Source organism: Protopterus annectens, chromosome 11.part0 (genome assembly GCF_019279795.1).
Source record: "Protopterus annectens isolate FY-2018-M chromosome 11.part0, PAN1.0, whole genome shotgun sequence".
NCBI lineage: Eukaryota > Metazoa > Chordata > Ceratodontiformes > Protopteridae > Protopterus > Protopterus annectens.
The window spans coordinates 911,293,938-911,308,190 of record NC_056745.1 but is presented as its reverse complement, the minus strand read 5'-3'; the positions used below and the strand labels follow the sequence as shown (position 1 = coordinate 911,308,190).

Here is a 14,253-nt window from a genome sequence, read left to right as displayed (position 1 = left end):
CACTGGTTCTCTAAGTAAATCAATAAGGAGGAGAGATGACTACGTAGGGTCTTATTGACAAATGCTTGGCAGATAGGACAATGTGTATGGTCGTGAGAAGCACCCAAACAGAACAGACAGTGCTCATGATGATATTTATTTATTTATATTTATATACTGGGAAATTCCAACTGGACAGAGGTCCTTTTTCAGTAGAGGCCCGGGAAGAAAAGCTCCACAAGTACAAATAAATAATTATTACAATAGTAAATGAGCTTACTGTAAACAACATGACATGCAGAGTACACAGATCAATAGCAAGGAACACAACATACAATAAATACGGAGTAATACACTGCTGTTACACATTGAGGAGACAAAGAAACCCAAGAGTTATGCTGATAAAGCATGTTTAGTGGCAGATAAAAATATATAAAAAATATATACGTTGTACTGATTTAGTAGGAGTTTTGTTAGTCAGGGTTGGAGCAAGGACAGAGCTAATGTATTTTTAGGTGAGACTTGAGAGTGGTTTTGAATAGACTGCTGGATGGTAACTTGGTTATCAAGGGGGGGGAGGTTGTTCCATAGTTTGGATATGGCACAGGAGAATAGGGCTTCTCCTGCTGAGCTTTTGGGTTTGGTGGTAAGACGTAGACTTCTGCTGTTTGATCTTAGAGGTCTAGAGGAGCAGTAGGGTTGGAGTAGGTTTTGAAGAGATGGGATCTTATGTGGGTGGTTTACTAGTTAGTGGGCAAATGAGAGTTGATTCAGGTGAAGAAGTTATGGGAGTTAAAGCCAGTCAAGTTCCCTAAGTGGATTACAGTGGTGGCTGTGGTAGGATGCACCCATTGCAAATTTTGCAATTTTATTGTAGCAGGTTTCAAGTCTGTTTGGGTCAGACTGTCTAAGGTTGCTGAGTATGGGAGAGGCGTAGAGTAAGGTGGAGATTAGTTGGGAATTGGCGATAGAGGTTCTGGCTGCCTTGGTTAGGTATTGTTTGTTTCTATATAGAGCCCTGAGTTTTTTGTGCACTTCTTTTATGGTAAGAGATATATGGAGGTCACATTTGAGATGGCTGTCAATCTCCACACCAAGAAGTTTGTTCTGATGGGGAGATGGTGGTGTTTTTGGCATGAATGGTGAAGTGGGTAGATGTTTGGTTAGATTTGGAGGGTTGGCAAATACGGAGTTTGGTCTTGCTGGGATTGAGTAGAAGTTGGGCAATAGATAGCCAGCTTTCTACAGATGTGAATGACTCTTGTGTGATCTTTCGAAGTTCTGGTAAAGTGGGAGCAGAGCAGATGAGGGTGGAGTCATCTGCTTATTGTATGAGAGTAGCATGTTTGGCGGCAGTATGAAGGTTGTTGGTGAATAGGGAAAATAGTAGGGGGCCAAGGATGGAACCTTGGTGGACACCAAGAGTTACAGGGAGACAAGGGGATAGCTGATCTTGCCAAACAACTGACTGCGGCTGGCTGGACAAATACTTATGGAACCAGCTGGTGGCAGAGTGGGAAAAGGAGAGATTAGTGAGGACAGAGAGAAGTACATTGTGTGATACCATATCAAAATCCTTTCATAGGGCCAGAAATATTGTAGTGTAAAATAAGCCATTGTTTTTATGTTGTAGGATCATAGGTTCATAGGTTCATACTAGGCTATCTGCCCAAGGGCATTTATAAGCCTAGCCCATAGTTATGTGGCTTTCGTCACCTCTTTAGTTTGTAAAACTATGCCTATCCCCTGGGGTATATCTGCGATCTCCCATCCATTGGTCAAGATTCCTCTTGAACAAGGCCAGCGAGTGCTCTGCCTCACATGTACCGATTTTGTTCCACAGCATAGGGAGTCTCTGGGTGATGAATCTGTCCCTCCATAACGTGTCAAGGTTTAATTGTGGTTCTGAGGGATCTAGATTTTGAGGTGAAGCATATTCATCAAATCTGGGTTTGACATGGCCTTATATGTCAGGCACAGGTCACCTCTGGGTATGAGACTGAATAGAGCTGGAGTTCTTTCAGTCGGGCAGCATAAGACATATTTTTGAGACCCTTTATCCTTTTGGTGAGGAAATTTTGGGGCCTTTCAAGCTGCAGCAGGTGTTTGGTCAGATACATTCCGAATGGGGCATTGTACTCAATCATAGGTCTAATGAGTGATGAGTACAGGGGGGACGATGACCTCCCTTGATCATGTTGGTGAAGAAGAGCAAGGTGGTGGTAGTGCTGTGATATGGCCTGATGCCATGCTGGGTTTTGGAGAAGAGATTATTAGCTAGGAGACAATTTAATACCTGAGAGTAAATACATTTCTCAAGGATCTTGGAGAGTGGGGAAAGGATGGCAATGGGGCGGTAATTGGAAAGGTCAGTGGAGGAGCCTCCTTTGTGTAGCGGAATGATGTGTGAAATTTTCCAGAGTATGCACATAGATTTCTGATATGGAGTGGTTAATAAATATGGAAACAGGACAGGCTAGGGTGTCGGCTGCCATTTTTAGATATTCTGAGGCAAGGTTGTCAGCTGCGAGATTTGTAGGCTTAAGTTTTGTCAGAAGTCTTTTTATATAGGAGGTAGGTACTGCGCAGAAGGTGAAAGAGGGGTTGAGGAATTGGGGTTGAGTGAGGGAATAGTGGATGAGGAGTTTTGTTTTTCGCCTAGGGATAGTAGGGTTTCAGTGAAGTGTTTATTAAAAGAGTCAGTTATACTGCTGGAGGAGGAGGGGATGGCAGGTGGGTGGGGTGCCTAGTTTACCTGGGTGGAGTATGAAGTTATTTGCTTAGGATGGTGATGGGAGGAGTTTAGGGTGGACTGATAGTAAAGGGCTTTATCTGTTTTTATTTGCTTTTTAACCTTGTTGCGCAATTCAAGGAAGGATTGCCTAACAGCTGGGGATTTTGTTTGATGCTAGTGTTCTCATGCTTTATCCCTAATTTTTATCAATCCCCCGCGTGTTTTTTTTATAGCCAGGGGAGCTTTTAGTTTTGACTCTGGCATATCTTAGGGGATCGTGTTTAGGATGTTGAGGAAGGTGCTATTGAAGAAGTGGAGGGCTTCATCTAGATTGAGGTATTTCAGTGATGTCTAGTTACAGTTTTGGAGGGAAGAATTAAATGAGTGGGGATTAAAATTTGCTTTGTTATGGATTTGTCTATGGATAACTGGATTGGCATTTTTTACATGGTGTTTTAGAAGGAAAGTAAGGGTATGGTCACTGGGGCTGTCAGGTAGACAGCCTGTTGTGTAGGATTGGGAATCTTTGTCGACTAGTATCCAATCGAGGACAGTATGACTGTTGGGGTTTTTATTTTTTAAGGGTGGGGAGATTGTATTAGTTGCGAGAAACCATGTAGATTTAGGTGTATGGCTGGGTGTTCATTACTACAGGATAGCCAGTTTATGTTAAAGTCATTGAGGATGATGGTTTCTTGGGGTAAAGAAAGATTGGCTCAATTCAGGTGGTTTTCTAGGAGAGGAATATTTTCGCCTGGGGGGACGTAGCAGCTGATGTTTATGGTTTTACATGGGTTTAGTTTGAAGTTGGCATATAAGATTTCTTCCTTCCCAATCGGAGGGCCGAATTGTTGAGAGTTTGAATGTTGAGGTGATGTTTAAACATTAGAACTATGCCGCTACCTTTCTTTGATAGTCTATCTGCATGAAGGATGCTATAGCTGGAGGGGAGTATGTCCTCACTTTTGATGTGAGGTTTGAGCCAGGTTTCTGTTAGGGTGAGGATGTCAGGGAAGTATATTTGTATGGAGACATGTAGGTCTTGAATTTTATAACATATGCTCCTAATGTTTAGTCACAAGATGATGCGATCAGATGATTTTTGTTGGCAGTGATTAGAGAGAAGGGTGGGTTATTTTGAAGGGGGTTTGTGGTGGGGAGTGAGGAGGAAGGGCCAAGGTATGGGTGTATGTCACTGCTGAGAATTAATTCAGAGAGGGAAGCCAGTATTAGTTTAGCATACATAGTAAGGAGCCTGTCATATTTTAGGTTTATTTTTGCTTAAATGTTGAGGGTACTTGGTATTTGAGCGGTATTACTGGGATGTGGTTTTTGGTGGCTGGGGAAGTGTAGTTGTAGAGGGTGCAGTGAAACTGTTTGGGAGAGTCTATTGTGGAGCTGTGATATGATGTTAAGTGAGGAAGAAAAAGCAGATAAGAAGTGTAAACATGTTAGGTAGTAGCATGATTGCATTAGGCTACATGTGTGGTGGGATAAAGGAGGGTACTGGGTAGGGAGGGGTGGTGTCTGGAAGTTTGTCCTGGTTGGTGTGAAGTTGTGGGAGTGGTTATAGTCTAACAAATTTAGATGTACTGGGGGTGGGTGGAATTTGGGGGTAGGGTGCGGAGCATAGTGAGCCCGTGCGAAGCGAGCAGGGCTTAAATCCCCAAGCAAAGGATACTAAAGTAAGTAAATAGCTGTATAATAGTTTAAGTTTAGGGTTTAATAGCTTTTTCCGAATTTCTGGGGAAGGAAGGGGAATTTATAAGAGGGAGCTAGAGGTGAAACTTGGCATTGGCCCTATCGAATGTGCACAACCCTTTTAAGCATCAAGTTAAGGTTTTAAAAGCAACATACATTTACTTATTCTTTGTTTCTTTTTTCTTTGCAATAGTTTAGGTAGCACTGTGCAAAGGCACCAGAGGCAACAGTCCACAGGTCTTAGGAGGGTGGGGGCCAAGTATGCTGAGTGATAGTTTCAGAAGAACTGTTAGGGAGAAGAAAGGGGTACAAATGTTAGGAGTAAGATTAGGACAGCTCTGGGTACAAGAGAGATACAGTACAGCTATGTAGTGAAACTAAATGCACTAAAATAAACTGTAGTTAAAGGCAACTAATTTACAGGCGCAACATTGCATAGGATATTATGCTAGGTAGCTATTTAACTTATACAGTGCCAGTCCACACAGCATAGTAACTTAGTGACTGAAAGAATGATAGTATGAAGGTAAATACAGCAATCAGCAGTATGGGCATTCAAAGCACTTTCTAAAACTGGTTAGTGAAAAAAACATAATAAATAACCAAAATAGACTGTGATAGTTTACAGTCGTTTAGAATTGCTGATGCTCTAGACCATAACATTCACTAGCAACATCTGATGGTTCTGCCTCAGTAAAGATTACTACACGTTGATTTAATCAATTATACAGGCAGTTACACAAGCGGTCACTTTGAGATTCATTTATAGAAGGCTACATCAGTCATTAAGCTCTAAACTGGCAATAATCTGCCTCCCACACTGACATTTTACTTTTCTGGATGACATGTAAACACACTAAAATAAAAACAGAAAAAGATAAGAAAACCCCCCCAACTGGGCACTCTTCTGAAAAACAGCTCAGTAACCAGCACAGAGAGCATTCAGACCAATGTTCAGCTATAGAAAACCATCAAACAATGAATAATGAACCAACCACAGGATCTGGGATGCTGCAACAATTTATTCTTCTGGTACCTCGGCTAAATGCATTCAAAGGAATAACCACAGAAACAGTTGCTGCATCTAATATAGTATGAGCATCAAAACAATAAATTAATCAATCAATTAATCAATTTTAAATAATCCAAGATTTAAAGAGACCATACAAAAATAAATACCATACAAGAAAATCACATAAATAACATCAAAAACAGCCATACAAGGATATAGGTCATTTGTTTCTTAATTATGTTTCTTTTTCTTATGGAAGGTATGCAAATTTAAAGGAAATTTTAAAGTCCAAGCATGAGTCTCAAGACCTTGTTAGGTCTGATAGTGTCACCATGACACATGGTATGTTTAAGTGTGGCAAGTGTAAAGTTTGTCCAAAAGTTAAAAATTTATCTGGTAGTAATGTTAATGGGGTAAAATATTATGCCACTAACAAATTTGATTGTAAATCTTGTGGGGTGGTGTACACTGTTGGTTGTGGCTGTGTTCCACCTAAATATTACATCGGCCAAACTAAACGTCAACTTAAGATACGCATTTTGGAACACATGGAGGATGTTCAAAATTGTAGGATGGACAGTCCGATATCTGAGCATTTCAATACAGTCCCTAATGGTATGATGGATTCTCTATTTTTTGTGCTTTAGCCCAACCTAAATTTTATAATACTGGTAATTTTTTGCAAAATGTATTAAATTTGGAGAGCAGATTTATATTGAAATTTGGCACTCTAAAACCTAGGGGCTTAAATTTAGAAATGAATCTCACTATTTAATATAGTGAGACATTATGTATTAATAATGGTTATTCATTCATATTTATTCTGTGGCTGTTTTTGATGTTATTTATGTGATTTTCTTGTATGGTATTTATTTTTGTATGGTCTCTTTAAATCTTGGATTATTTAAAATTGATTAATTGATTGATTAATTTATTGTTTTGATGCACATACTATATTAGATGCAGCAACTGTTTCTGTGGTTATTCCTTTGAAGGCATTTAGCCGAGGTACCGGAAGAATAAATTGTTGCAGCATCCCAGATCCTGTGGTTGGTTCAATGTTCAGCTATGCCGTTCGAACTGGTGGCAAAGAAGTTGTGAGGTATGTATATCCATAAATCACCTTTATGGCCTACGCCTTGCACGGGGACTATAAGTGTGACATATGACTTCAATAAATTCCAAAGGCTTTGGTATACTGGCCAGACACTGGGCTATTCTTAGCAGGAGATCCCTTACGTACAGAATACTGCAACAGTGATATGGAAGGCTCAAAAGGAAAAACAAAAGGCAGTGATATGGAAGGACATCTGTGCAAAGCATGGCTCACTAGGAAGAGGCTTTTGAGACAGACCCAGGAACACTGGATGGATTACCTCTATCAGCTTACCTTATAATGCCTGGAGATCCCACAGAGAGAGAAAGAGACTGCTGCGTTGGTGCAGAGAAGTCCAATCTACCTGTTTGGCTGATACCATTAAAACACTCACCAGGACAAGTGTTTGCAAAAATGGAGAGAAAGTTATATTAGCTTTAAAACATGCCACTGAGCCAGTCTTTTTCCCTCTGCGTCACTGCTCAGATTATATAACTTGCAATGTTATAACAACATATGCATAATACATCACACAATTTCTTCAAAAGAACAATACAGTTTTCATCCTTTTTTCCATGTTCTGTAATTAAGAAAGCATTAAGAGACTATTAAATGATTTTCCGTATGTTACTGCACTTACACTCCAGATAAAACAAAGTACACTCTTACTGCAAATCATAACAGTTAAAATTCTTGTAATGTATAATGTTGTACTCCAGTCAGTGGATGAAACAGAACAGTATAGATCAGTTCACCAGCCTGTTTACCAAATATGATAAATAAAAAGAAAGCTGCCATTAATGGCTCCTTTTATGTGCAATTATGTCATTTACTGAGGATAATGTTGTTTGATACGGGGCCTTTCTGAACCTAAATTTCTCTCTAAGTTTCTCTCCCAAAAATTCCATGCAGCAGAAATCTGGCAATGTTGTCTTTTATTTTTTATTAAATTACTATTAGAAGTTAAGGCCCATTAGCAAGTATTTCACATTCAGAATGACTTGAGACTTCTGTTCTTGTTAATGGAATTGTTCAGATATGAACAATATGTAGCTCAGGATTACTAGAAATTAAACAGTCTATATCACATGTACCTTGATCTTTAACTCTGAAACTGAGATAGTAATATGCTTAAAAAAAGTATCAATGAAAAGTGCATCTTCAAGATCATTCCTGAGCTGATTCTGTTGTGTGTATCCACTGAGGTTTGCGCTTTTGAATAAATGCATTTATTCCTTCTTGTCCGTCTTTCAATGCCAAGTTATCTACCATGACCTGTGTTGCAATGTGGTATGCAGCATTACGTCCCTGTGCCATCTGTCTATAAAAGGTGGACTTCCCCAGTGCTACAACAGATCTGCTGGTTTGACAGATTTTGAATGCTATTTTCATGGTCTCCTCTTCCAGCTTGTCTTCAGGCACCACCTTGGTCAAAAGTCCATGCAGCAAAGCATCTTGTGCTGAAATAGGTTCACCTGTGAACAGCATTTCAAGAGCAACCTGGGTGAATAAAAAAAATGTAATGACATTATTTGTAGCAAATTTGGTTAACTTCATGTCACCACCTTCCAAATGAAGATCATCATATCCATGTACTGCCTTCTCTTTTGCTACACCTGAATTTAATATCAAGTAGGACTCACTCTAAGTTCTTCTAGAAGAAGTATAGCATTATAACACAAAATAGCATACTTAGTTAATCTGCCAGCAAACAGCTCATCATAAAATATGCTAATACAATGTCTTCTGAGCAACACAGGAAATGCAAAATCCTGCCTAGCTTATGTTTGGTGCTTTTAATTAACATTAGCACTAACACTAACCATAAGAAAAAGTAATCTTATTTTTTCCGTAGTCCCACCGGATAAGGTGTGCTGGTGCTTCTTGAAAACAATCCTCTGTGAAAGTCAAATGCACTGCAAAAATGTAACTATGGCTATCTTCCGGCACAGCAAAAAATAACAGATCTCAAAGAAATGACAGTTAAGATTTCATTAGGCTTTCTCAAGAAAGTCATGTTGTACACTAAGAACTAAAATGCCAAAAATATTAAAGATAGGGAGACAACATTCAGTAACTTAAACAAGCACTCATAACTGCCAATTATTTATTCCACAAAATACTTGTGAACAAGTCTTCTAATCATATCTTACAAATAAAAAGTACTAAGATAAGCTATTATGGCAGCACAAAGAATGATGTTCTGCTCAACAGCATTGAAAAATATTTGGAAATTGTCCATTTCTAAGCTTAAAGTGTTAAAGTTTCTCCAGCATCAGCTGCATTTTCATCAGCAGTTAAATAAGTATGAGAATCTATATAAAATGCCTTTGGCAGGTAATAAAACAAATCCTAAGTTCTACCACAATTCTAGTTCTATAAAATGCCTGTCAAGTAAAAGATGATAAACTTCCATCCTCTTCAGAAAGCATCAGTGGGATGTCATCTGCAAGTCCTCAAAAATTAAAAACACTGTCCACTGGCTGTGCTTTATTAATAAACCTGTCAAAATACTTGTAATACCCCACAGCATGTAGTAAGGTCTCTGTGACAAGCCACTGTCATGATGCTCAAACTTTGAAGAAACGCTCAAGAGCATGTTTCAGTGGCAGGGTTAAGGCTATGCCACAGTTATCCAACAAGGTAAAATGACATTCTCTGAGATGCAAGTCTTGCAGTCAATAAGCTTCCAAATAAAACACGAATCGTGACAAGCAAAGATATGGACTTACACAAAGCCTCAGTTATTGTACTATGCATCTTCTATGTACAGTGTAATCATCTAAGAAAGTCTTTAGTTATCTAGAGAAAAACATGTTCAATTTACCCTTGCACACCTATCAACAGTAACAAATCTATGCACTGGTTAAATCAAGTAATGGATATTGCAAACTCTATTAGGTCTGATCAAAAAACAAAAAATGCTCTCCCCTTGCAATAGCAACAAACAGTTATGATGGCATCTTTATCAAATAATCCTTGTTTCCTTCCCCTTGCTGCTTTTTATCAAATAAGCTTGTAAGAATGATAACCTTTATCAGCAGTGGTGTATCTGACACATTCTTCATGGATGCTTGCCAAGATAACTATCACATATCCTTCTGAGACTCTTGTAATTTTCCACAAAGTGTTACATACCTGCAAAGGTCTTCTTATACAAATGTTTATGTGAGATACTGAGACAGATGACAGAACAAGTGATAGAAAAGATGATGGGATGAAGTCAGTTGCCTGCTTTGGCAAATTCACGAAGGTGTATTTCACTGGAGTTTTCAATGGCTATCACTTCAAATATGTTCATATATTCAAATACAGTGTTTAGGTCATTTGTCTGTCAAAGAACACAGATTCCATAATATATGGCATGTAAACTTATCACCCACCAAACATCCAGATTTTTTTTAAAACTACCAAAACTATTTAAATAGCATATGGTTATAAGGAGATTGTTGTTCCAAAGTCTTGTAATTTTAACAGCAATAAAATGGTCTCTGATTTTGAGATTTCCCTTTTTATATTATGTTTGTATGTTTTAATACATGTATTATACATGATTTGAAATGTAGGGTCATGAAAGATCTTATATGGTAATATAACTTTTTGTGTATACACCTATATCAGAGTCTATCAACTTACACCAAAGGCCATAAACCATAAATCTATATTTCTCTTTTCTTTATGTACATCTCCCTTGGAATCCTTCAAGTTTTTTTTTTCAATTGCTCCTGAGTATAAACACAAAAATTGTTACTGTACTCCAGTAAGGGTCTTGTATACATTTTAAATACCAAAGTCAATACATGCTCATCCCTAGTAGTTAATCTCCTTAACAGATACTCCATATACTTCTTTGCCTTTATAGAAATTTGATCTGCATGTGCATTAAAGGACAACTTAGATGTAATACGTATACCCAAGTCTTTATATTCCTGTACTTCATTTAATACAGGAAGCCTAGGGCATCTATCTGAAAAGGTATCTTGCAATTGTTTAGACTAAACGCTAAACCTGTTTCCAGTGTCCAACAACTTCCTGGATTGATTTCCGTGCATTCAGCACTTCGGGCAATGAGCACCCTTCAGCACTCGTCGTTTCCATAGCAGGTACAGGTTTTACAGGATTGGGTTGCTAGCCTGATGCCCAACCATCCTAAGAGGGGGCACCACACACTCACACTCTCACACCTAGGGCCAATTTAGTGTGTCCAATCCACCTACTGCATGTCTTTGGAATGTGGGAGGAAACCAGAGCACCCAGAGGAAACCCACACAAACTCAGGGAGGACATGCAGACTCCACAAAGAAGGCATCCCAGCCGAGAATAAAACCGGAGAATCTCTTGCTGTGAAGCGACAGAGCTAACTGCTACACCACTGCTCTGTCTGCCCAGCAACTTAGGGACTGTAAATAATTATTTAAGTCAATTACATCAGAAGGATTTTGAATTTATTGATTGCTCTAGTGAGTAACTGGTGAAATGTCTTTTCATTCAAATCTTGTTTTTATTTTTAATCTATTTATGCATTAAAAATGATAAGATAACACACACACCTTGCAACTAAGGCAGCATAAACCGAAAAATTACACATACACAGACTAGCACTGCCCTACTAGTTTAGGCAAATAATCCCCGTTTCCAGCAGGTGTTTTTAAGAAAAGATATAAACCATACAAATATGTGTGCATGCATGCTTACCTCCTTCCCTCTCTCATCCATTCAGAAAGCATCAGTGGGATGTATGCCTGCATTTCCTCAAAAATTAAAAAATATATATATTTAGACACACATATATGGACAATGTTCGGATTGTCAAATATTTTCTTTTAACAGCTTGCAAGATCAAAATCTCACATAACTGAAAAATAACAGCATGTGTTTCTATGTTTTTATATTTTAAATCTGCTTTTGTTAAGGTGAATTCTGATCTTTTGGGACTGGTATGTGCTTCGGACATTAGGATGTTCCATGTGATGCCATCGGCCCATATACAGCGTGTGTGTGTGTGTGTGTGTGTGTGTGTACGTGTGTGTATATGTATATATATATATATATATATATATATATATATATATATATATATATATATATATATATATATTTTTTATTTATTTTACATTTGTTAACCGGGGAAGTCCAACTGGACACAGGTCCATTTTCAGTGTAGGCCCGGGGAGAAAAGCTCCACATAACAATAAGACAGTATATGAGTATATATGCTTGACATAACAATAAGAATACATATGAGTATACAATTATTCATTCAAGAATACACACAGTCATACATGGCTGACAATTACTAGGTACTAATAGTGAAAGATGTTTACTGCTGGAAAGAAAAATTTTACTACAGGAAGGTTACTGTTCTGTTTAGAACCTTACATAAGTTAAATACGTCGACTGGCATTGTAATGGTCTTAACACTGGATAACAAGTATACAATGAGAGGCAGGGATGAATGGTTGGATCTTGGTAGAATCCTGACAACAGTGCAGTGTGTGGATTAACCAGGGGAGTAGCATGAGCAAAGCCAGTTACTTAATGGGTTTTGAGGAATTTTTTAAATTGGAGAGAGGAAGTGGTAGAAATTAACTTGACTTGGGAGTGAATTCCAGATGCTGGCAATGGAGCAGGCAAAGACAGATTTTCCAGCTTCATTTTTATGTTTGATGACATTGATGAGGTTTTGATTATTGGACCTTAAGGCTCTAGTGATGGTGTAGGGATGAATTAAATGCTGAAGTGCTGTTTTTTTCTGGAAGGTAGTAGAGTTTGTGTGGTATTGAGAGTTGGTGGAGTAAGAGTAGCTGTGGTAACTCAAGCCAATTAAGTTGCCTGAGGGCAAGGCAGTGATGGGATCTATAACAGGCATCAGAGGCAAATTTTTCAATCTTGTTGTAACAAGATTCCATTTTGATTAGTTTGCTGCAGCGTAGGTTAGTGAATATAGAGGAGACATAAAGGAGGATAGATACGAGATTTGTCCTTACAACAGTAGCTTTGGTATGTTTAGTGAAGAACTGTTGACTCCTATAAAGGAGACCAAACTTTTTGTTAACTTTCTTTATTGTTTGGGCTGTGTGCGTGTCGAATTTCATATTATTGTCAATTTCTACGCCTAGCAGTTTAGTGTGGGTGGTTGGGATGATTATGGTAAAGTCATTGTTTAGAGAGGAGATTTCCCAGGACTGAAGATAAAGAGTTTTGTCTTTTTGGGATTAAGAATCAGTTTGATGTTAGTGAACCACGATTCTGCTAGTGTGAAGTTATTCTGAGTTATGGTTTGAAGCTAATTTAGGGTGGGGGCAGCACATATAATGGTGGTGTCATCTGTGTATTGCACTACTGAGGCTATGTGGTTGGAAAAAAGAGAGAACAGCAATGGACCGAGGATGGAGCCTTGAGGGACACCTATGGCTACTGGTAATAGGGGGGACAGTTGGCCTTGCTATAGAACTGTTTGCTGACGGTCTGACAGGTAGTTACTGAACCAAGATATGGTGGAGGAGCTTATGTTAAGGGTAGATAGCGTGTCTAGGAGCATAGTATGGTTAACCATATCAAAGGCTTTGGATAAGTCTAAGAATACGGAGGATATGAATAGTCCTTTGTGTTTCTATGGTTACTGACGGTTTCAGTGAATGAGAGTAGTGCTGTGGTGGTGCTATGGGAGGGTCTAAAGCAGTATTGTGACTTAGCTAGTAGGTCATTTTTAGGAGGAACTGCATGAGTTGAGAAGGAACAACTCTTTCCAATATTTTAGAAAGGGGAGATAGAATAGCGATGGGGTGGTAGTTGGTCAGCACAAGGGATTTACCTCCTTTATGCAGTGGTATGATATGTGATATTTTCCATGAGTCAGGAACTTCACATTCTGATATTGACCTATTAATTGGGATGGACACTGGGTAGGCTATTATTTCTGATGACATCTGAAGGAAATCTGCTGGCAGATTATCAGCTGCCAGAGTGGTTGGTTTAAGTTTTCTGAGGAGTTTAGCAATTGTACTTGTATAGACTGGGTGTAGGGAAAAGTTGGAGAGGTGGTTTTGTGAGCTGAGATGAGTAGAGGTGTCTATTGTTATGGGGGTGCAAGTACTATTTTGGGCATTAGCCAGGGCTTGGACAGTTTCTGTAAAAAATGTATTAAACTGGGTGAGAATGTTATTGTGGTTGTTTGGTAATACAGGGGTAGGAGTGGTGGATTTTCCTGGGTGCAGCAAATTATTTACTGTAGCCCAGAATATTTAAGGGTTGTGTGCATTTTTTCCTGCATGGATTTACAGTAGTTAGTTTTGTCCAGCTTGATTTGTTTTTTGGCTTTGTTCTGGAGCTCTTGATAGTTTTGTCTCAAGGTAGTGGTTTTGATTTTGTGAAACTGTAGCCAGGCTTTGTCCCTTTCTTTCATTAATGTTTTAGTATCTTTTGTTAGCCATGGGGCACAGTTAGTCTTGATTCTAATAGTTCTAGAGAGTGTGTGATAGTTTAAGATTTTTAGCAAGGTTGAATTAAAGTACTATACGGTTTTATTACCACCCATGTTTTACCACATTGCTAGATTTGCCACAGGCACGGCATTTAGGACACACCACTGTCATAACCTAAATCTTCTAGGGTGGCTTGAATTACCTAGCCTACTTCAATACAACCAGCTTATAGTGGCATATAAAAAACTCAACCAATCTGAAAATATGCCTGCACTTAAAAACATCATTAGCCCCTACAGGCCACTTC

General features: G+C 38.7%; 1 protein-coding gene across 2 annotated transcripts in view; it reads right to left on the bottom strand.

Moving 5' to 3' along the window:
* ECHDC3 (enoyl-CoA hydratase domain containing 3) overlaps positions 1–14,253 on the bottom strand; it is a 351,543-nt gene that overhangs the window by 37,883 nt on the left and 299,407 nt on the right. Inside the window, exon 5 of one of the 2 annotated variants that reach the window (XM_044088304.1) lies at positions 7,446–8,022. The exons of the other annotated variant lie outside the window; for it this stretch is intronic. Coding sequence (XP_043944239.1) covers positions 7,690–8,022 — 333 coding nt within the window. The 3' untranslated portion in view covers positions 7,446–7,689. Of the gene's footprint in view, positions 1–7,445; positions 8,023–14,253 lie in introns of those variants that run through there. 2 annotated transcript variants of the gene reach the window in all.